General features: G+C 35.4%; 2 protein-coding genes across 14 annotated transcripts; one reads left to right on the top strand and one right to left on the bottom strand.

Moving 5' to 3' along the window:
* The first annotated feature begins 2,325 nt into the window (after positions 1-2,325).
* On the top strand, positions 2,326-15,545 carry LOC122052782 (pre-mRNA-splicing factor SPF27 homolog). 3 transcript variants are annotated; one of them, XR_006132097.1, is made up of 8 exons: positions 2,326-2,610; positions 8,098-8,273; positions 8,793-8,876; positions 14,008-14,077; positions 14,315-14,448; positions 14,909-14,964; positions 15,074-15,170; positions 15,257-15,545. XR_006132097.1 is itself a non-coding variant. In XM_042614488.1 (8 exons), the coding sequence occupies exons 1-6, from the start codon at positions 2,374-2,376 to the stop codon at positions 14,940-14,942; spliced, it is 735 nt and encodes a 244-aa protein (XP_042470422.1). In that variant the 5' UTR covers positions 2,326-2,373; the 3' UTR covers positions 14,943-14,964; positions 15,074-15,084; positions 15,257-15,545. The 3 variants fall into 3 exon arrangements, 2 of the variants coding, with proteins under 2 accessions (XP_042470422.1, XP_042470421.1); XM_042614488.1 differs by having other exon boundaries at positions 15,074-15,084; XM_042614487.1 differs by lacking the exon at positions 15,257-15,545 and having other exon boundaries at positions 15,074-15,219.
* A 1,683-nt stretch (positions 15,546-17,228) lies between these two features.
* Positions 17,229-21,862, bottom strand: LOC122052780 (RNA-binding protein P-like). Of its 11 annotated transcripts, none has more exons than XR_006132093.1 (3): positions 20,272-21,862; positions 17,492-17,689; positions 17,229-17,353 (listed from the first exon to the last, which is right to left on the bottom strand). XR_006132093.1 is itself a non-coding variant. In XM_042614481.1 (2 exons), the coding sequence occupies exon 1, from the start codon at positions 21,770-21,772 to the stop codon at positions 20,282-20,284; it is 1,491 nt and encodes a 496-aa protein (XP_042470415.1). In that variant the 5' UTR covers positions 21,773-21,862; the 3' UTR covers positions 18,413-18,682; positions 20,272-20,281. The 11 variants fall into 11 exon arrangements, 6 of the variants coding, with proteins under 6 accessions (XP_042470415.1, XP_042470416.1, XP_042470418.1 ...); XR_006132092.1 differs by having other exon boundaries at positions 17,492-17,637; XR_006132094.1 differs by having other exon boundaries at positions 17,492-17,628.
* Between the last annotated feature and the right edge of the window lie 444 nt (positions 21,863-22,306).

The following is a 22,306-nucleotide window of genomic DNA, read 5'->3' as shown; positions in this document are numbered from 1 at the left end:
ATTAACGCTTATATATATACACGCGTGGGGTGTCACCCCATATCCGTGCCAGCCTACACGACCGAGACACGCTGGCCACATGCCTACGTGGCACCACCCATATATAGTCAAGATAGCCTCCACCTTATACATCTCAACAACAGCTCTTTCGTTATATATATTTCCCTTCTCTTTTTTATATTCTACAGTATAGACAATTTAATTTTTATAACATTTAAATCTATAAATAACATTAAAAACTAAATTATATTTTTCACATTTAACAAAAAAACATTTTAATAAAAAATAAAAAATAAATGTAGGAGCGTAAGTTGATGGGAGCTCCTTTCCCATTTCCACGTCGATAATGGGAGCGAATCCTGAGAGTATCTATTGACATGATTTCCATGAGGAAGTTCCTTCACTTTCGACAAGGAGCGGCTCCATAAACATGGAGTCGCTCCTTCATTTTTTTATTATTATTATTAAAATAAAACTCTCGATGAGGAGAGAAGTGAACACGACGTGGTGGTGTTGAGGGAGGAAGGCAGTGACGCAGGGCTGAGTAGCCATTATTGCGATGGTCGTGCAAATATCGTGTGTTGTTAGAGAGAAGGGAGACAACAGTTATGCTCGTCAAGTCGCAGCCGAACATCTGTAGGAGGGCCAAGGAAGTCGATTCCGACGTTGGTTGCTCACATGGCAGATCGTGAGCAGTGCGTTGTAGCGTCATGCGTAGGGAGGTGAAGTAGCTGCCATGAGAAAAATTCAGATTAATTGAAAATGAGAGCTGAAAAAAGAATTTAATGCTTTTAAAAAAAGGGTGAGGCTAGAGCTCACCCTAACCCAGGTGTGGCTCCGCCTGGCTCCCACTTATATTTTTCGTCTAAATCCTTAATTAGGGGTGCATTGTAGTAACTATGAACTTGTAGTTGTTACATATATTGTAGCAGCTACAATTTCATAACTGTTATAACATAATATTAGGGAAGCATGTTAAATTCGTATTGTAGTAGCTACAAAAATATAACTGCTATAACAATTATAATATCTACGTTTTATAACTACTACAACATAAATAGTAAATGAACATGGTTGAATCCACTTTATAACCACTATGAAAATCATAATTGCTACAACATGACTGTTTTTGAATAGGTTAAGTATGCATTGTAATAATTACGAAATCGTAATTGCTACAATATGTATAGTATTTACGATTTTTTAGTTGGTTCAAGATTTAAACGAGATACTCGACAGGATCGTTTTAAAGTTAGGAATAAAGTTATGGATGACAATGAGTCGGGTTTAAACCCAGACCCGTATTAAACCTGTCCCGTTCGGGGTGGGTTTAAACCCGATCAAACGAATTACAAGGCAAGTTTAAATTCATTGACTGAGTTTAGAAGCTGATTTAAGGCGGGTTATTAATTTCAATGAACCCACCCCGTATTATATATATATATATATACCCATCGGGGTATATATAGCCCCTAAACCCATCGGGGTTTGAGCAAATTCGGGGCGGGGCAGGTTGAAAAAGTAAGCGACGCGATTTTAGGTCTATTTTTTCTGACAGAACAGGTTTTGGGATTAGCTAAATCCGACCCAAACCCTCTTCGTTACCATCCCTAATTACAGACATAAGGACCGAGTGTAAGATACTCGACGGGAGTGATCAATATAGACTGATCTTCCATGATTTTGAATATTCATGACTATTGCTGATATAAAGATCTTTTGTATTATTAATTTTTTTCATTACATAGGATAGTCTAACCTGGAAGGAGCATAAATTACCTTTGGAATGAGATGGTCTTTTAATTAAAAAAAACAAGATTCAAAACACAAGAACGCTCTTTTTTTTACTTTTGCTCTTCCTTTATCTACGGGTACAAATAGGGGGGAGATGGGTTCTCATTGATTCAGTGTCTTCCTATCTTGGGCCATTCATATTTTTTTTTAAATTTATGATTGGTGTATCTTTTGTCATTATTAATCTGACGGGATTTACATTTTACACAGAATCTCTTTAAATGTTTTAGTTATTTTTATTAAAAACTGTTACGTGTTCATTTTATTTAATGGATTGAGTACTTTTGACCAAAATTGATAGATGATTATTTAACTCGTGCATTTTAGTGTTTAAATTTGAAAATTTGAGCAGACCGTGCATTTTTGACCATAACTGAATTCTAATGGTATTACATAATTTGATGAATTTTAAAGTACGTATTTGTGAAAGTTGAAAGTTAAAATTGGGTGAGCGGTTTAAAAAAATACCAGTAAATAAATATCCTATTAACCGCGGGTATGAACTTAATAAAATAGCCCGGCCGTTTTTTTTTCGGATCCCTTTTTCCATGCCCTATCCCTTCTACTGAGCGGGAGAGCATGGCCACCAAAGAGATCCTCATGCTAGAGGCGGCGCCGGATGCCGTCCGCGAAGCGTGGTCTGCCGGTCCCGATGCGGATGTCGTCGATGCTTTGCCCTACATCGACGATGACTACGGCGATCCCAGGGTAGCCGCAGAGGTCGACCGGCTCGTCGAGGAGGAAATGCGGAGGGGCACCAAGAAGCCAGCTGACTTTCTGCGGGAACTCCCACCCCTCCCAAAAGTTAACTTTGAGGTATTTTCCTTTGATTCCTTATAGTTTGTTATTGTTTTTCCGAGCATGATGCAAAAGTTAGGGTTTCTTCAGGCCCGTGCGATTTCCTATATATATATAAAGGAAGTTCTAGATTTCAGTTAGTAATGGTTGGTTGAAAATATTATATATTTTTTAGGTTTATCGTGGATTTATGCCTAATTATTTTTTCAATGTGCATTTTATTAGAGCTTGTTTATCAAACATCACAGCTAGCTGTTTGTGTCATTGGTCCAAGAAGTTTGCATTTAAGTAATTCTGCAAGGAGAGTCAGACTACTTTCAATGGAGATCAGTCTGGTGAAAACTAAGGTTTCAAAAAGCATACGTAGACAATATGTGTTGGTCTCACTGATTAACATAGAAATGCAGTACGTGGAGGCCTATGTGGTCATTATTTAAAATATTATTTATCACTAATAAATACAGGTGTTGAAACTGACACTCACAAGGTACAAAGTAATAAATAGTTAACTTTGAGTGTTAAGTTAATTTGGTTTGGAAAAATTAATTCAGGTTTTTAAATTGCACGTGCAGACCACATATGCCACAAACGGTCATGGTTGGTCACTATGGACCCTATCAAAATTTAGCTAGGCAGCAATAGAGGCTTTTTAGAACCATGGTGAAAATCTAGTAAGAAAGCATGAGCATCGAGCCAAGAGATTCCATCTGGTTTAGACATCTAGGGATCATAATAAAATTGACTATCATCTAGATTTGATGATTGAAAGTAGTCGATTTCTTAGGCTTCAAGAGCTGAGTCATGTTGCTCAGCTTACGCGTTAATATTAAATTGTTTACCATTTGCCATGCATATTCTGATTATTTGACTTTAGAGCAATTTGTAAGCATTTTGGATATTGGTAAACATGTTTATAATGCATAAGCGCTTCGCCAACCTGCAGAAATTTGAGTTTCAATTATGGTACAAACACATATCATTTTACTTTTAATTTTTTGCAAAAGTCTTCTAAGTTGATTGACATAATTTTACATTCTGATATTATTAATAAGTAATAATTCATCTCATTTGGACACCATAAAGAAAAAAATCATGCATAATGTAATCCAAACTTGATTAAACACCTAATTTTGTATGAACATTTTTTTGTTGTGGTTGTACTACCAAATTGGTCTATTGATTAGGAGAGAATAAATGTATAATAAGATGGAGAAATGTGGTCTCAGGATTTTACCAGTTGACCAAGTATAAGTAATTTGGATTATTTGTTATTGTTTCATGACAACTAGAGGTTTTCCCTTGTACCATCTAAGCCTCTAAAGTTAATCCAGGAGCCAAAAGGTTTGAGTAGATTGCTTATTTTGTTTTACAAAGTTTGTATGGGGCATTTAATTTTATTTGTTACAACTTTTAAGATCTCTTTTATGCCCATTTCTGGTAGTAGGCTTAATCCTATCCTTCTATGATTTAAAATTTACGTTCGAAGGAAGATGATCTCCTATGTAATTTTGGGATAAGATGAAACGAGCAAGTTCTCAATAAAATAGTTATCAATGAATTTATGACAAATTGTTTGGCTCACTGCTACCAAGTTAATCTCAACTATTCATAATCAAGTATACGAATATTATAGCTCTATGGAAGATATAGTAACCTAGCCCCTTCACTCTTCATTGAATAACTATTAGGGCTAATCCTTGGTAGTCCCCTCTGCCTATATATATATATATATCAACCTCATGTTTTGTATGTTTGTTTACAAGTACACCCTTCTCTATTTATAATTTGGTTCCTTGCAAGCTAGTTCAAAATAATTGTAAAACTCTAGCTTGTTAAAAGGGTATTTAATTTTAGAACTTCTCAGAACTTAGTCAGCAAATTTGCTTGCTAACTTAGCAAAAGAAGTTATTATCTACATGAATAGCACCTTTTCTCTAACAATTTAACTAACAAATGTCTATATGCTTGTTCGTTTAGCAAAATAGTGTGTAGGAGCCAATGGGCATATGGAAGCATCTCTTATTTATTAATTGTCTAGTCCAAATGAACTCAGTTATGGTAGAACCACAATCTCGTATTTTATCTCTGCACTTAAATCTTTCATGCTCTTCCAAGATATCAGATTGCTTGGTAGAAGAATATATTGGCTCAATGTGGATCTCTCTGTGGGAAAATTTGCTTAGTTTGAATCAGTGTCCCCATAACTTGAAGATTATCGTGATCTTGGTATAAGATTGCTTTCTTTTAAGTATTTTTAAAGAACTTCAAATTCTGAGTGTTGCCTCTCAACCATCATGACATCAAAGACTCTAGAAATTAAGTGAATCACGCTTCGAAAAAATGAGATGTCGGGATAGCAATAGTAAGGTACTTTAATTTTCTAACTAATCTGGATTACTTTGCTAGATCGGCTAATTCCCCATCACTCGATAAGAATCTAATATTAGGGTCCATGGGAGTGTTAATTGGCTTAACTTATCTATACTAGCCTCCTCAAGCATTTTAAACATGTTTTTCCTTGAGAGAGAGGTATATAAATGTGTCCCTTTGAATGGATGATTTGTATACTAAGAAAGTACTTTAGGTCATCGTGGTCCTTGGTTTGAAGGCACTGATGAAGGTACCCTTTCAGCTTATTGATTTACTTGACATCATCACTAATAATGATCATATCATCAATATAAACATTAAGGATATACTTACCTGACTGAAAAAGGAGATGTAATGTTAAGTGATCCTGTTAACAATTAAATTGAATAAGATAAATGTTGAATTTATTGAACTATGTTTGAGGAGACTGTTTCAGCTGTTAGGCTGCTAGTCTCCCCCTAAGCAACAAAACCAAGAGGTTGCTTCATGTCTGTCTCTTTGATAAGACCACCACGAAGGAAGATATTCTTAATAACTAACTCATAAAGTGGCCTTTGCTACCAAAGTGAGGAAGAGATGTGTGGAAGAAATCTTAGCTACAGGAGAAGAGATGTCTATACAATGAACATAAAAAATCAGAGTGTATCATGGACCACTAATCAAACTTTTAATAGATCTCCTTCTGGAAACATCTTAGTTGACACTTACTTATAACCAACTATAGATTTATCAAGGGGAAAGATGAACTAGCTTCAGGTATCTTTATCTTGTAATACTGTCATATCACTTTCATTTGCGTATCTCCAATTCGGATTAAAAAGTGTCCAGAATATCTTAGGAATGAAATATATAGCTGAAGAAGAAATAAAAAGCAGAGTAACTATTGGACAAGGAAGTATAGAGTGTAATCGAGCATAAAATCTTAATTAACACTTCAAATTGAGTGGTTGTTTCAGCATTAAAGACACACAAGTAGAATAAATTTTAGAAACTTCTTTCATTATGAAAATCTTTGTTATTGTAGAGTAGCCATGAATGAAGGTAACAAGTGTTTTGAAGCTAAATTTTTGCCCATGCATAATTAGGACCCCAAACATCAAAATATACTAAAAAAAATAGTGTAAATAAAAGCACATTTATGACTACTGTTAGGGAGTGAGTATTGAACATGTCTCCTAGCTAATAAGATTCACACTCAATACACTTAAAGATAGGCAAAATATTGACCATTTTTTACAAGTTTTGCAACAACTGTGCATCTATAGAGGAAATAACTTGGCCACAAGTGCATGAGATGGAGAAAGAGGTAGCTAGTACAATCTCTGAGACTTATGGCCTTTGTCGACCACCTTTTTCAGTAGAATCTTGAATGTAAACAAAGTTGCCAGCAAATGTTGTGGATCAATTCATTTATTTTGTTGGTCTGATGCTAACAGTAATTTTATAGAAAATTTAGGAATAAAAGATTAGGAAAGTGATAGTGATAAGCTACAATAACTTGTCCAACGACTTTATGGCAGCCATGGCTGGGAGGAAAATGTGTATATATATATATAAAAGGGCAGCCCGGTGCACGAAGCTCCCGTCATGTGGGGTCCCGGGGAAGGATCCATTGTACGCAGCCTTACCCTGCTTTTTGCAGGAGGCTGTTTCCAGGATTCTAACCCGTGACCTTTTGGTCACATGGCAACAACTTTACCGTTGTGCCAAGGCTCCCCTTCCGGGAGGAAAATGTGTATGAGCTAGAAATTTACCTTGAAGGTGCAGAGACAGGAGTTTAACAATAACATTGGTGTTGGACTTCCTGAGAATAAGAGGGCAACAAATATGGGAGCTTGGCATCGGATTTTCTCAACATCAACCAAATACTTTTGTCTTCCTCACAAATGAATGAAGAAACCTTATGTCTGCGTATACCTGGACAAGGATGGTTCCCAATGTCTGGGTGAAAATCTGCGAGAACAAAAGTCTTGACTCGAACAAGGAAGGTGCTTTTGGCCCCTGTGGCAACAAAAAACATTAGGTTTAATCCCTAAATAGTTCTCTTTCTCTCTAAGCTGAGGAGAGAAAATGAAAACAGTTGTTTTTGAAATCTTCCTTCAACATGTATAACTGAAAATTAGAGTGGATTAAAGTGAACACCAACAAATTCATGGAGGCGGTGGATTTACTTTGAATATGCAAATGATGGAAGGGGAGCTTGACAACAACATTGACGTTGAATTTGATGAGAATAAGTGGGAATAAAACTAGGAGTCTAGGAGAATCAATCTTGGAGCTTGGTGTTGGATTTGCTCAACGTCAACCAAAGACTTTTTATCTTCTATTCAGATGCAGAAAGAAACTCTGTCTGAGTAGACCCAGACAAGGAAGGTGCTTAATGCATGGAAGAAAGCCTGAGAGAACAAAAGTCTCAACTTACACAAGGAAGGTGTTTAACGTCTGGGAGAATAAAAGTTCTGATCCAAAGTTGCCTGTAAGAACTGGAGTAAACAGGAAGAATAAGGATTGATCCTGACAATCACAAGGAAGAAAAATGTACAAAATAAGTATTGACTCTGATATCATGTTAAGATGAGGAAAATTTATTGGAGTTTATCCCTAAATAGTCCCCGCTATCTCTCTCTCTCTCTCTCTCTACAATAGATAGCGAGATTAGCTTAATACCTCTTTATAGCTACGTCCTTGTGTTTTGTATATTTACTACTGGGCCATTATCTATTTACAATTTGGTCCCTAACAAGCTTTATGCAACACACCCTATGCATGCCAAGGTACTTGGATGGTGAAAGCTCCTCATGTCACTTATAGGTGACAACCTAGCTTCACGAGAAATAAAATTAGGATTTATGTTTCATATTTTTAGACAATTTAAACACTGGCTTTGTAAGCCTAATGCAACTCTCAAACTTTTTCATCCATAATACTTGATTACTAGTTTTGCTGACTGCTCAGGTAATTGCATACGCATATCTTAATCAGTTAATAACTTCTGAACCAGTTAACTTTCCTTTTAACCTTATCACTTTGCTTACCTGTGAAATTAAACAAACCTACATCATCACAAAAATCATACCAGTGTATGCTGTGTCACATTTACAGTTCTACCTTGGGTTACTGATAACTGTTTCTCAGGATCACCCTATGCTTGCTAGAGAATATGAACGTGTCAGAGCTGGCAAGCCTCCGGCAATTCTGGAGATGTCCCGCTATGGATTGGAACCTCCACCTGCAAACAAACGCAATGATGTTACTGCTTGGAGGCTGGCTTTACGGAATGCACAAAGCCTTGTACAGCATGAAGTTATTAGGCAAGTCTTTATTGAATGAAATGAACTTGCTTGGATTCTTAAAATTGCTGAATTAAATATTTCATATGATTATTTTTTATGGTTTTAAAGAGATACTTTTAGTTCTTGCAAATTTACCCCACGAGTTTTGGCAAAGAGATTAGTAGATCATGACATGATTAGTTACTTTAGTTTGTACTAGGAAAGCATATTTGCGCACCGCAATGTCTCATATTTTTTCATTGCATCCAATAGAAACCTAGTCACAACACTATACTATGTCTCAAATCACAGATTCATGAAGTTTTCTTGCCTTTTACTCTTAATCTTTTACATGACATCATTAATAAAAAAACCATTTAATTTGGTGTTCAATATGATAAGAAGTAGCAATTTACCCTTTCATAGAATGCAATATGTAATTGGAATTACTTGCGTTTGTTCTGTCACCAGTAATCACTTTGTGTTGCATAATGCATGTGCACATTATTTCAGCTAAGGTAGCTGTTAATAAATCCCTTTGTTATTTTGAATCTTAAGGATTGAAAATCTGGAGTTGCTGGTGAATCATGGTGCTGATGTCTGGAAGCTTCAGAACAAACGAACGGAATCGTATTTATCCAGGTAAATTTCTTCAGCCATTTGTCATACACTTGTTCTGAGGTCTGACAGTTTATGAATACTGTTACTGAAACTCTTCTATAGCAGATATTTTTTGATGTATTCATATGTCAAAAGAAAGTCTATCCAAGATCTTGAAGAATCAGGTTAAATTTATTTGACAACAGTTGGAAGTAATTGAACAATTGTATTTAGTAGAATAAAGTAATTACATCAGACATACATAGTACCCCAATTTTATGCATGATGACCAAATAATGAATGTGAGACTAAATTTAGCTCTTGCATTCCTCATCAAGCTAGATCATTTGTCAATGTCTAGCTCATCATACAAAATAGAGAAAAGTTCCATATATTAAAAGGGTATGCAGTGGCAACAATTGAGGTACTTTGATAGCCTAGTGCTTTGGAATGTAGTTGTCAACTTTATTGGATCTTCAAAAGTACATAATTTTTCAATTCCTATCTAATTGAAGATTTGAGGTGTGTTAAAATGAAGTGGAAGTTTTTAATTGATTGCTAAAGAGAGAGAGAGTAGGATTTCACAATGCTCTCACAAGATAAAAGAAAAAGTCGAGGGAATTTCTATGAGAAAAGTGAAGATCGAAATCTTTTAATGTCACAATCCATGGAAGATTTGATAAAAATATTTCAGATGAATAATGAGATTAGAGTTTTAATAAGATTTTTCCGTTTTGTTTATGTATATGCATTTTTTTATGAATAGACGTCCTTATTTATATCCTTGTTTTTAGTAAAATATTTTAGTTTGCTAATATTATTTTCTATTAATTATGTTAACATAAATTATGCTTATTCACACATTATTTTTTTGCTTGATTTTGATTTTTCTAGGATAGCATATGTTCTCTCGTACAAATTTATAAATAGCTTATTTTGAATATTAATCAGTTTCTACCTTTTAAAATATTTATTTTGTTACATTTTAAATTTTAGAAATTTTGAAACAATTAGCTATTCTCTATGACTTCATCTCATTAATCAAATGAGAATTTCTAAACTGTTTTAGTTTCAAAAGGACAATATTAGTGTTATTTGTTGCAATGATAATTTGAGTAATATTTATTTTTGATTGAAGTTATAAATAAATATCATTCTTGTACAAGTAAATATGCCCAAATATACTATTAAATCTATTCTTAGATTTGTTTTTAATTTTTTTTTATCTGCATACTTTCTTTTTTAAGATTTTTTAAACATGTTATATTTTATCATATTAGGGATGGATTTCAAAAAAAAGTAAAATGTATTCTATGTTACCAAACTAAATATAAATGACAATGTCATTAAAATTATTTTTAAAATTTTTACTAGAAATGTATTCTAATATTTATTTTTGATTTACAGTTGATAAACTAATGAAGTGATATTTGTTTTTACCGTGTGTTTAAATGTAGTGATGCTTTATAATGTATAAGTTTGTGATTTAGCATAATAAATAATTTGTAAAATGTTTTTTTAATAGTTAATAAAGATGTAAAATGGAGTGATGATTTTTAATGTATAAGTTTACATGTAGTGATGGTTTCCTAGTACTACATAAAACTGCACATGCTTAAAAATTGGCCTAGGCGGCCACCTAGGTGGTATTGAGCAGAGATCAATTTGCTTGGGGACTAGGAGGTACAAGCGAGCCTTTTAAATGAGTTAGGTGGATAGCCTAGGTGACCTATATGATCTAGTAAGTTCAGTAGGAAAAAGTTGGATTTTTTACATTACTTTTTTGTTCACTTGTCATGGTATTAACTGGAATTAACATCCATCAAAACCTTTGAACACCTTTATTCTCATTTTTTCCACATGTCAGCAACCCATTCCTTCCCATTCCTCTAGCTATCCCCTGCTTTCTGTTCCTCGACTCATGACGCTATAATCACTAACACTTCTAGGTTTTCACCTGATACCACTCTGCATGTGATGCCAGTTTCATTTTTCTGACCATCCGCTTCATATTACCTGCTTTAATTTTTGCCCATACTATGCCACCACATAACATTCTTTAAATTCCTGACACCAATACCTCCTTTCCAGTTCGCCCAGAGCCAACCTCCTTAGCACCAGCTAACTCAATACCCTGATCCCAACCTCCATAGCTTCAAGAAAGCTCAATTGTTTGTTTTCTCTTGTTTTGCTTCCGATTCTTGTTTGGATCTTCTGTAGACTGTGACTAGTCTCCAGAATACCTTTTTTTCCCCCTCTGCTTTGCTCCCCACTCCTCATTCTGGTAGTTTGCTGCAATTTCAATCTGTATAGATATGATGTTAACAATTTCAATCTGGCAACAATTCAATTTGAAATTTGACACTTCGGTCGATTTCAAATTGTAGGTTACACTTTTTTTCTTTTGTTAGTTGCAATGTGATATATAATTATTTTTTTGTTCTTATGGGTTTAGTGATTTTTAGTATGTGATTTTGCAGTGTTAAAGAGGATTAAGAAATTATAACTATAAACTTAAATGTATGACTCTAATTTTTTTTTTAATCTCAACTGCGAAGGCACTTGTCTAGACTCTAGGCAGTGGCCCAACTACCTACTACTTTTAATATCTTGGTAATAAAATACTAAATTTTAATATTTATAATTTTAATATCTATGATAAAGATTATGATTATATTGTTATAAACATACTTTTAATTTAGAAGTTTCATTTTATTAATACCAATGTGTTTTATACGCCCATCTATTTAAGTGTGCCAATTAGCTTAATTTGGCTCCATTGTTAGGTCACGGGTTTGAATACTCGAAAAGTCTCTTGTAAAAAGCAGGTTAAGATTGCGTACAATGGATCCTTCCCTGGGATTGCATGGCGGGAGCTTTGTGCACCGGGCTGCCTTTTTTTTTTTGGCCTCCACCGTTAGGCAAGATGGGTTCTTGTTGTGAATCACAATTTTGCCTTGGGCATTAAGGGCATATGCCTAAGGGTCTGAATGGGAGCATACCTTTAGTAGATGGACTATGTTCCACAACAAAGATAAGATAGAGGGCAAGAGTAGGTCATGACGAGATAGCCTCTAGTGGGAGTTGATGTGGACAGAAGTTGATCTTTTAGGCTAGTGTTTACGACAGATCAATGAGGGAAGACAACAAGCTCATGAGCAAACAGCTGGATGTCTTAATGATTGTATGATATTGTATAGAAATCAGGTGTTAATGTGAGAAGTATATGCAGGTCTGTCTAAGGATGATGTAAACCAGTGACAAGATCAATGAGTGAAGTGCCAACTAAAGCTAGATGATACAGGAACCTAGATGTTATATAAGTAGCTAGGCACCAATAGGATGGAGATGGGGGATCAATCACAGTGAATGAAGAGAAGGGCTAAAATGAGTGCATGGAGAGGGGAGAGGAGGAGGGGAGGGGAGGAGATTGCACCACAACATCAGACATGTGGCCTCGCTTTAAGGCTCTGTTTACTCAGAATGATGGAAAGGAGAGGGAAAGGAATTCAAAGGAGAAAAAAATCTCTAGGGAAAGGTAAAGGGAAAGAGAAAAGAAAAAGATCTGTAGGGCAGGGGGAAGGGAAGGAAAGGAAAAGAAAACAACAAGAAAAAAAAAGGAAAAGATCATGGGCTGCCCCGCGAGCAACCTCGCGGTACCGCTGCGCAAGGGGGCCGCCGTCTGCCGTGAGGTCAGTTGCAAATGGGAGAAAGCTGTCTCAAATGGGAGAAATTAGGCTTGCATTTTATTGCAAGGAAATTGCTTTCTGTTCGATTTGGGTGGAAGAAAAAATATCAACAAAAAAAAAAGAGATTTTGATGGATTCATGAATCTGTTAGTCCATTAGGTAAACACAAGAAAGGAAAATAATTCATCCTTTTTTTTACAAAGTAAATGAGGAAAAGTTTTTTGCCACAAAAATCTTTCCACAATTTTTGTTTCCGTCCTCTCAAATAAACAGGGCTTAAATGAGAAACTGAGTAAAGAAACTTTTGTATGAAAGACCTAAAACTTGCTCTAATACCTAGTTGAGGGTGGAAAGTGGTATATTTGATAGAAAAAGAAAAAGAAAAAAAATACATTGTATATAATTCAAATATTATACTAAATGATTAATTAACCAAGACAATATTGATTTTAACAAGGCCTATCTATCTGTAATATGAACATCAGTAAGAATGCTTGTGACATCATGAAAAGAGTTTTTAGTGTTGTGTCCATAATAACATGGAGATGTTGCATAACATATGTGAGAATCCAGATCAAATAATATATGTACATTGCTTGTTTTGCTACCTTAAATTTAATGCTCCCCTATTTGCATCAAAACTAATTTGATTGCATTGCTGATACCTTTGTGCCTTTGGCTACCTATTTTATTATTCAGATAAATCATTGTCAAAGCATCAATACCCTTATGCAATCAATCTGTTAATGATGATTGTTTGAGTTTCCCTGAAACTTGGCCTAATTCATAACTTAGCCTCGCTTAAAGTGATTCTTGAATAGCTTCCATTCTGATTTGCCAAATCCCTGGCCTGTGTAAACTTGCCATTTGGATGCTTGTAGTGGTGCCTTGGGTAAAGGGGGTTTTATATAGCAAGAAAATAAAGAGGCAACAACTATGATTATCCTTGGCCAAACCTTTTAGCTGTCTTTGCTAAAGATTGTGCTTGTGCATGGGTAAGATGGGGGCATTCACATGAACTTGGGTTGTACTTTTGTGAAGGAATGATACAAAGGATCTAAGCTTTCTGGAAAGTCGTTGGAGAATATTGCATATGGTGAAAAGCAAGTTCATGAAATGAATAAAAATATTGGTGGACTACTGTGCAGTGCAAGTTACCGTTGTTGATCAAGTAATGTAAACTAGATATTGTCAAGAAGTTCATGGGATTAATCCAAATGGAGAAGTGGTGCAGTGTCTGATCTTATAATTTTCTCTTTGTATTTGATATGCAAGGTAAGACTACGTATAATAGATCCAATGTGGTCCGACTCTTCTGCGGGATTCCCACATTGGCGGGAGAAAACTTCATACACCGGGCTACCCTTTTTATTTGATATTCACGGTCTCTGTCACAGTATTTGATAGTTAATATATAACCTTACCGACTTAACATGAAAACTTATGCATGAAAATTTCAAAACACTAATCAAGTTTCACTTCAGATTAGAAGCTACAGCAATGGAATACGACAAAATGATAGAAGCAGTTAATCGTGACAGAAAGTTTCAGCAGGTGATTTTTTTTTTCTTTTCTTGGTGTTAATTGTCAGCTCCTTTTTGTTGAGTTCGCTTGGATGGAATTAGAGATGGAGATTGAATTTAATTTCTTCACTCTATTTTATTTCCTTCAAGTCTGGATGAAATGGAATGACATGAAGATTAAGCATTCCTTCTGGTTCCATCCAAGTAAAGATGAATGGAATAGAAAATAGATAATATATTTCATCCAAGTTAATTTTGTTGTAATCAGCAAAATACTGGCGGTCAACTCAATATGCTGAATGCACAGTGGAAGGAATTATGTCTTAAGAACATAGAGATCCAATCTGCATGTTCTGATCTGCAGAATGCTATTGATCAAATGAAGGAAGAGGCTAAACAACTGTATGATTCATCAGTGACAGAAAGTTTCAGCAGGTGATTTTTTTTTCTTTTTTTGCTGTTAATTGTCAGCTCCTTTTTGTTGAGTTCGCTTGGATGGAATTAGAGATGGAGATTGAATTTAATTTCGTTCAAGTCTGGATGAAATGGAATGAAATGAAGATTAAGCATTTCCTTCTGGTTCCATCCAAGTAAAGATGAATGGAATAGAAAATAGATAATATATCTCATCCAAGTTAATTTTGTTGTAATCAGCAAAATACTGGCGGTCAACTCAATATGCTGAATGCACAGTGGAAGGAATTATGTCTTAAGAACATAGAGATCCAATCTGCATGTTCTGATCTGCAGAATGCTATTGATCAAATGAAGGAAGAGGCTAAACAACTGTATGATTCATCATTCTCATACTTAATCTAGGTCCATGCATGCAATTATCATCTGACAAAACCTTTTGTCACAGTGGCTTAGATTTGGATGCAAAAATGGAAAGTTAGATTGTAATGCTGATAGACTCAGGTATGTTACTACATTCCTCAAGTTCTTATTCAATATTTCTTATCAGTAATTCACTTACAAAGTCCTTTCTCTTAAATACTGTATAATCACGATCTATATGTTCTTGCAGGAGAGTGAAGGGTACGTTGTATTTTTTTTGCCTTGTAACCATGAGAAATCCCAAGTTTCAGTATGGGGTCATTTAATGCCAGGATCTCATATTGCAGGTTATGCTTAGTGAACCAAAAACTTTCTAATCTCAATTAATTTTTTAAATATTTTGATAATGAAATGTATGTGTTTGCCAACGTAGAGATGGACTTCCATCGAGGTGTACCAATCTACTTATTGTTTGGATGACCAGATTGTCGGGCATTACTTCCCCAACTAGTTTTTTTTTTTTTTGGTATAAGACATTGAGCATCTGGAGTCTGGACGGGACTTGAAATAGCAGAATGAACACGGCATGCATCGATAGACAGGCTGATGTATCTAACTAGTTTTCTTTGAACCACTTAATTTCAGCGATCCTTGGGTAAAGGCAAAGGATTTTGTAGGTTAAAGGCCTTGTGTATTTGCTTTAAAAAAAAGTTGTGACCCTATTCGTTCCTGTCCACTAAAAAAAATTAATTAATCATCAAGCAAAAGCAATTAAATGCAATATTCCTGAGGTTTATTAAGACATTGAGCATCAATATTCCTGAGGTTTTTTGGTCTTCCTGCATGAGATGCTCATTCAAAGCAAAAGCAATTAAATGCTTCTCTCAAAAGCACGTTGCCGCGTGACCGCTCAATATGGTTGATTAAATGATCAATTGGATTCCAGTTATTCTCATGCTTAACATCCCACTTTCCCCCCTTGTGAATCTCTGATAGGGCATGTCATTCGTGATGGCTCAGAATCCATCAGTGCTTTTCAAATTTATTTGGTAGTCTATGGTAAATTCATGTGGAATTGAATCAAATTAATTGGTTTTAAAAAAATTAAATATATGGGTTAAAAAAAGTGAAGATAATTGTAGATCAATTTCTGAAATTCACTACTCTTACAGAAATAAAAAATATCTATTTTTTTCATTCTAAAAGTAAATATAATTTGGTCACCTGTTAAAAATACATTCAATTAGCTCAACTCACTAGGATCAAATAGGCCAAGCTAGAGGTACCAACGAATTAATTAGGTCAGTGGATCAAATAGCTAGAGGGATAAAAAAAATCCGTAAATTAGAGAAAAATCTCTAAATACAACTTTAACTTTACATATACATCTCCATTTTTTAAAAAAAATTATTTTCACTCCTTGTATGTAAAATTTTATTTGCTTCAACTCTCTCATATAAATAGTATTATCTAATTGTCCCTCATATTTTTTTAGATATAAAAAGTCTAAAAATGAATATAATTCTTCTTAAATTCAGTACTTTAAATTATAATCAAGTATATTTTCTATTAAATTGAGTATAATTTTTTTTTCATTTAATATAAATCCTCCTATAAATTCAACACAATTTAAAGAAAATCTAATATATTTTTCATTCAATTGAGCACTATTTTAAAAAAAAATTGATATAATTTTCATCCATTCAAGGTAGAAAAAGAGTCGTGCTCAATTTGATAGAAACTATACTAAATTCTAATTAAATGTGTTAAATATAAAAAAAATTATACTCATTTTAATACTTATTATACTTAAAAAAATATAAGAAATAATTAGATAAATTGATATCCATTATATTTAGGTAGAGAGTAGAAAATTAAGTACATTCCTCTTAAATTCAATAATATTTAAAAAGAATCTAATATATTTTTCATTTAATTAAACAATGTTTAAAGAAAATCTAATATATTTTTCATCAATTCAATTGAAAAAAAATCATATTTAATTTAATAAAAAATATAATAAATCTTAATTTAATAAGTTAAATTTAAGAAAAATTATATTTATTTTTAATTTTTTTATACTAAAAGTATTTAAGGGATAATTAAATAAATTGACATTCATTTTGTTTAACTAAAAAGTAAAAATAAATTTTTTTAACACCGGAGCCTCCATGCAAAATTTTATTCGTGATCGGGAACTACATGCAAATTTTTCCAAAAATTAATTGGGTCAGCTGAGCAAAAAAGCATGATACAGATTGAGAGGCGTGATACGTTGGAAGCGTCAAATACAAGCTCGTGTTGGCTACACGGTCGGGCCAAAATTGTCAAACGAATCAGTTGAAGCAAAGCAGGTCAAATATAAGTTCTTGACCTGCGTCCTTTCTCCTCCTTTCTTTTCTTTAGCTCACTATTGGTGTCGGTCACCCTTTGCTTACCTGCGATACTCTATAGTTCAAGGAACTAAGGCTACCAGTTGCACGGCTAACTGTATGTTTCTTCGACTCGACCGTGGAAGAAACGTCCTCCACTGAAGTGTACATCACAACATAGCAATCCAATACGCATGTCAATAAAAGAAGGAAAAAAAAAATGTAATATTCAAGTTGAAAACTGCTATTGAAGGCATCTAGAACATGCATACTTATTTATAGGTGTAAATGTTTACCAATATATCCTGCCAATTTCTCTTAATTGCATCACGAATCTTTGAGAGCTATCCTCCTGCAATACCTTGCCATATTCCTTGCCTTCAACACACTCGATTGCCTAAATTTTTGTCTTGGCAGAATTCTCTACTGTAAACTTAAGCAACTAAGGCAAAGTCATGAGCTCAGTCTCAACAAATAGTAGGAAAGTTAGCGTCCTATAAAAAACCCAAAATATAATGATTACTGTCATATCATCATCATTACCATCGGCATGATTAAGAGGACCATTATAATTCCCATCAAAAACAAAAACAAAAAAGAAGAGGACTATAACAATTAATTTAAAATGGGAACTCCATACCACCAATAAATACAGATTTCATCATCGTGCCCGTCTCCCAAATAAGTGTTCTGCTAGCTTTCTAGCTTCAATTCTCCATCTTATCTCAATCTGGTCTGGATTGTTCATCTATATCACCGACATTCACTTTATATTTCACACTCGCATATTTTTATCGAGTGCAGATTTCCAAATACTATGTTGGACAGAGCACTAGACAAATTATGTGCAGAGAATAATGCACTGGTATCAGACAAGTGCTGAGATTTCACACAAAATTAGGTAATTTATTTTAACTAGTCCAATTGCATCAATATACAGAAGTTCCAAAGATATTATGGTGCACAGAAGGAATCAAACAAGAAGAATTTTTCAAACCCATATTTTACAAAACTAAATAAATGAATAAAAATACAACTTTTGGACAAGCAGTGCAATCCAGTATTCACAATCAACAGCCATTTTCGAAAGATAAGTAGGGCTTAGTAAAGTTGCAAAATCATAAACAAAATAGGTTTCTTATCAATTAAAATATATATACCTGTGACTAGAAAAATGTCGATGTTGGTATCATAGTCAGAAAATTAGTAAAGAGCACTTAATTAAATCATAAAAGTCTAAGATTTAAGTTCAATATGTTCTACAATATAACAAGAAGCCATTTATATAGGCTTTTAAAAGCTAATACAGTAGCTCAAAATTCTACATAAAAGGATTAAAGTAAATTTAAGTACCACTAGAGGTGCTGAAAACTTCAGTTTTTAAAATCAATGGCAAACCAAATAAAAGATATTTTCATTCAGCCCAGAAGCAGAACTTCAGAAGGATCTTGGCCCAGTAGAAAACAGATTATGCACCTAGAAATCATCTGCAATGTTAAAAGTGTGAAAACCTTTGCATAATAGAAAATTTTGCCGCCAGGATAAACTAGACATTCAAGTTCAGAGATCAAAACAAAGTTAAAGCAAAAACAATGTCCGAAAGTTGAATTGACACAACGTTTCAAATATTCAGTGCAAGAAAAATAGAAGAGGTTGCATGAAACTTTTATTACAACATTAAAAATTCTACTCAAAACTCAAAGGCCACGGTCGTAAAAGGTACTTTTAATACACAAAACCTTTGTAATCCAAAAATTATATGATTTTTTGCGGATTTCAATTTTGCAAACTACTAATTATGTAAACCAAATATAGAAACCCAAAACTTAAGGTGAAAAAATCAAACCAGCTAAGTGATTGTTGGACAAAAATTCTTCAACAGGAAGGAAGATGTAATGCTACTTCTTATGCATGGTAGTTTTGATAATACCAATATTTGATTAAAAATATACACAAGTCATATTGGGTACACGTAATGTTCCACCAACTAATTTTAGATTTCTGCAGTCACAATAGAATATGCATATGCAAAGCTATTTGAAGATAGCAAATATCAGGCCATCCAATGAACTATAACCTATCAACTGCAGACCACCTAATCAGTATACATAACAAAGATAACCCAATTTAAATTTTAACAATTATATTTCTGATTGAACAATTTGATTGAAGTTAAAAAGACAAAGTACTTGCTTAACCTAAGATGAATTACATTTCTTTTACTGTTTATTCCTAATATAAGGAAAAGAGAAAAAAAAACAAATGTTGTGTTCAATAAATTCTATCTGGAACAAGTATGTGCTTCATGTATTATAGTTTTCACAGCACAGGCACTGTAATTCACTAGTGTATTTACAGAAGAACCATACCTAGCATGTATTGCTCATAGTCCAATGTACATTGCAGAAAACATTTTCTCTCCTAATCAATCTCTATCATTCATCCTTGTTTATGTTTTTCTAGGAGCATAGATACAAGCACAAAGTTTAAGCTTGATAAAGGATAACCTGGTACGCAGAACTTCTGCCTATGCAGGGTCCAGATAAGAGTCGTACCACATCGGGTCTATTATACGCAATCATATCCTGCATTGCAAGAGGTTGTTTTTGCGACTCAAACCCATGACCACGGCATGAGGAAATCATTGTGTAGTGAGAATTAAATCTATGCTTGAATTTTAACCGAGATTTGATGCATATTCTTCCTTGGGGTAGTTCTTCTGGCTTGAATCCACATGCCTATGATTTGTTTCCCATAAACTCTATTTAGTGGAAGATCCCAAAATATTAATTGTGCATGAATGGTGGATCAATTGTCAAATGTCAACCAACAAGCAACTAGTCAGTGTTAGTAACACCAGTTATTTGCTGACCATTAATTGACATACTAATTTTCTATTCAATCTCATCCATTAAACACAAGTGACACAAATTGCTCTCTCCCTCAAATGTCCTCACTCCTATTCTTATTTTCTGTCCTCCTAGTTCGAACAAAACAAGACTGGTATATTCAATATATTAGTTCAAGTAAGACAAAAAATTAGGGGGAAAACTGTAAGATTCAATATTAATTATACCTGGGATTACCTAATGACCAATGTAATGGCCTAGGTTGCCCATTTGCCCAAGTCCTGTTTGGCTCCTACCAGCTCCTCCCTGTCCAGTTGATGGAGTCCCATAGCCACCCTGCCCATATGCCTGCGAGTTATGACCTCCCATCATCCCAGCATTCAAGTTCCCAACAGCACCACCACCACCATAGCCACCACCAAGCAAACCATGTGCAGAACTATTTGACAATGCCCCAGGAGTTCCAGCCACCCCACCAGACCCCAAGTTTCCCAAGATGTTTGTCAAGCCCAACCCAGATCCTTGATTCGCAAGTAACGCAGTCAAAGCTTGCCCTAACACAGGATTTAACCCGGCAGCCACTGCAGCAGCTGGTTGAGCATCCGGGTTGAACCCCACTCCAGCACCTGAAGGGGCCATAAGGTGTCCAGCACCTGAAGGGGCCATGAGGTGCCCAGCACTTGTAGCACTTGAGAGATGACTTCCAACCCCTCCAAAAAGAGAGGGATTGTGGTTCCGTGGGATATGTGCCCCATGTATTCCACCAGCAACATGATGCAGGCCAATATGGTGAGCTACGGGACTTTGAAAATGGAATCCTGGCTTGTTTGGCTTCGGCCCATCGATTGCCTTCTGGCAATGCAGTATGTGACCCTCGAAGTTCTTGTGCGGTTCCTCCAATGCTTTCTTAGCACTCTCAACGGTCTTGTAAACAAACAACGCAAAACCCTTTGGCTTCCCAGACACCTTATCCAGGCCTAGCGGTCCCTCCTCTATCTCCCCATACTTAGAAAAGAACTGAACCAGTTTCTGGGGGTCAAGCTCTGCCCCAACGTTGCTAACAAATATTTTCCTTTGAGTGTACTCTGATACAGGAGGAGCAGGTGGTGGCACAGGGCCAATTGAGGCAAGCTGACAAGAAGTGATCCTGTTGCCAATTTTCTTCTGGGGCTCCTGAAGTGAGCGACGTGCACCAGCACGATGCTTAAATAATATGAATCCGTAACCCTTGGACTTGCCAGTTGCCCTGTCTATGACCGCATTGCAGTCCTCGATCTCGCCATACTGGCGAAAAGCAGCAGTGAGAACTTCGGCGTTCGTATCCCAACCGAGGCCGTGGACAAATACCTTGCGGTGGACAGGATCGCAGTCGACTATGCGATGTATCTCTGCCAGCACGTCAGGATGCTTCACGGCCGCATCGCGGAGTAGCTCGATGAGGTGGTCTTTGGTGAAAGGCTCTAAGAGCTGCTGGATCGTATTCGGGTCTCTGTCGTTCTCGTCCTCGTCCTCGTCGACTCCGTTTTCGGCCTCCGCAGCTGCTTCTCCAAGGTCGGTGGAGGGGGCATCGGGATGGAAATTCTCATCGATCGGAAGCTCAGAGTTGGCCTCGGTAGGGGGCTGATTCTCCTCTTCTTGAGACTTACCCTCTTTAGGCTCTTCGGCAGGTGCTTCGGCGGGTGCTTCGGCGACAGCGGGCGAGGTAAGCTTTCGCTTTTTGTTGGCCATGGCGAAGGAGAGCACGAAAGCGAGAGCGCTAGGGTTAGGGTTTACACAATGAGATTGGGTTCGGGAAATGATTAATATCGCGACGGAGGCAATATATTGTCTGTAAATGAGAAATAATTTTTAAAAATGGGCTGGAACAATCCAATTTGTAAAGGCCCATTTATTTAAATCGGTGAGTTACCAACTCACTCTTGGAAATATCAAATTAACCCAACTCCTTATAGGCAGGGATCCCTCTGACTCCCTGTACTAATTCTGTATCTTTATTTATTCATTAGTACAGTGAATTATACCTCATTCGGTTAATCAATTCATCTTAACGATGAGTTTCTAGGACCCTAAATCAGAGGACCTAATCTTCTTATATTTGGTGGGCAAAAATTGTTATTGTCCAACATTCAAGAATGGAAAATCAGCCCTGATATTTGTATACACAAGGAAACATACAAATGGAAAGTGGGGACAAAGGTGACAGGAAGAGATGTGAGAGAAGAATAATTGGTCTATAGAAAATGATTTAAATTTTTAAGTATT

Source organism: Zingiber officinale, chromosome 3A (assembly GCF_018446385.1).
Source record: "Zingiber officinale cultivar Zhangliang chromosome 3A, Zo_v1.1, whole genome shotgun sequence".
Classification (NCBI taxonomy): domain Eukaryota; kingdom Viridiplantae; phylum Streptophyta; class Magnoliopsida; order Zingiberales; family Zingiberaceae; genus Zingiber; species Zingiber officinale.
This window is presented reverse-complemented; position numbering and strand designations above follow the sequence as displayed.

Excerpts from the sequence above, each read along its gene's own strand:
- LOC122052782 (XM_042614488.1), top strand. The coding sequence starts at position 2,374 with ATGGCCACCAAAGAGATCCTCATGCTAGAGGCGGCGCCGGATGCCGTC. Across the intron at positions 2,611-8,097 it reads TCCCAAAAGTTAACTTTGAG|GATCACCCTATGCTTGCTAG; the intron begins GTATTTTCCTTT and ends ACTGTTTCTCAG. Across the intron at positions 14,449-14,908 it reads AAGGAAGAGGCTAAACAACT|TGGCTTAGATTTGGATGCAA; the intron begins GTATGATTCATC and ends CTTTTGTCACAG.
- LOC122052780 (XM_042614481.1), bottom strand. The coding sequence starts at position 21,772 with ATGGCCAACAAAAAGCGAAAGCTTACCTCGCCCGCTGTCGCCGAAGCA.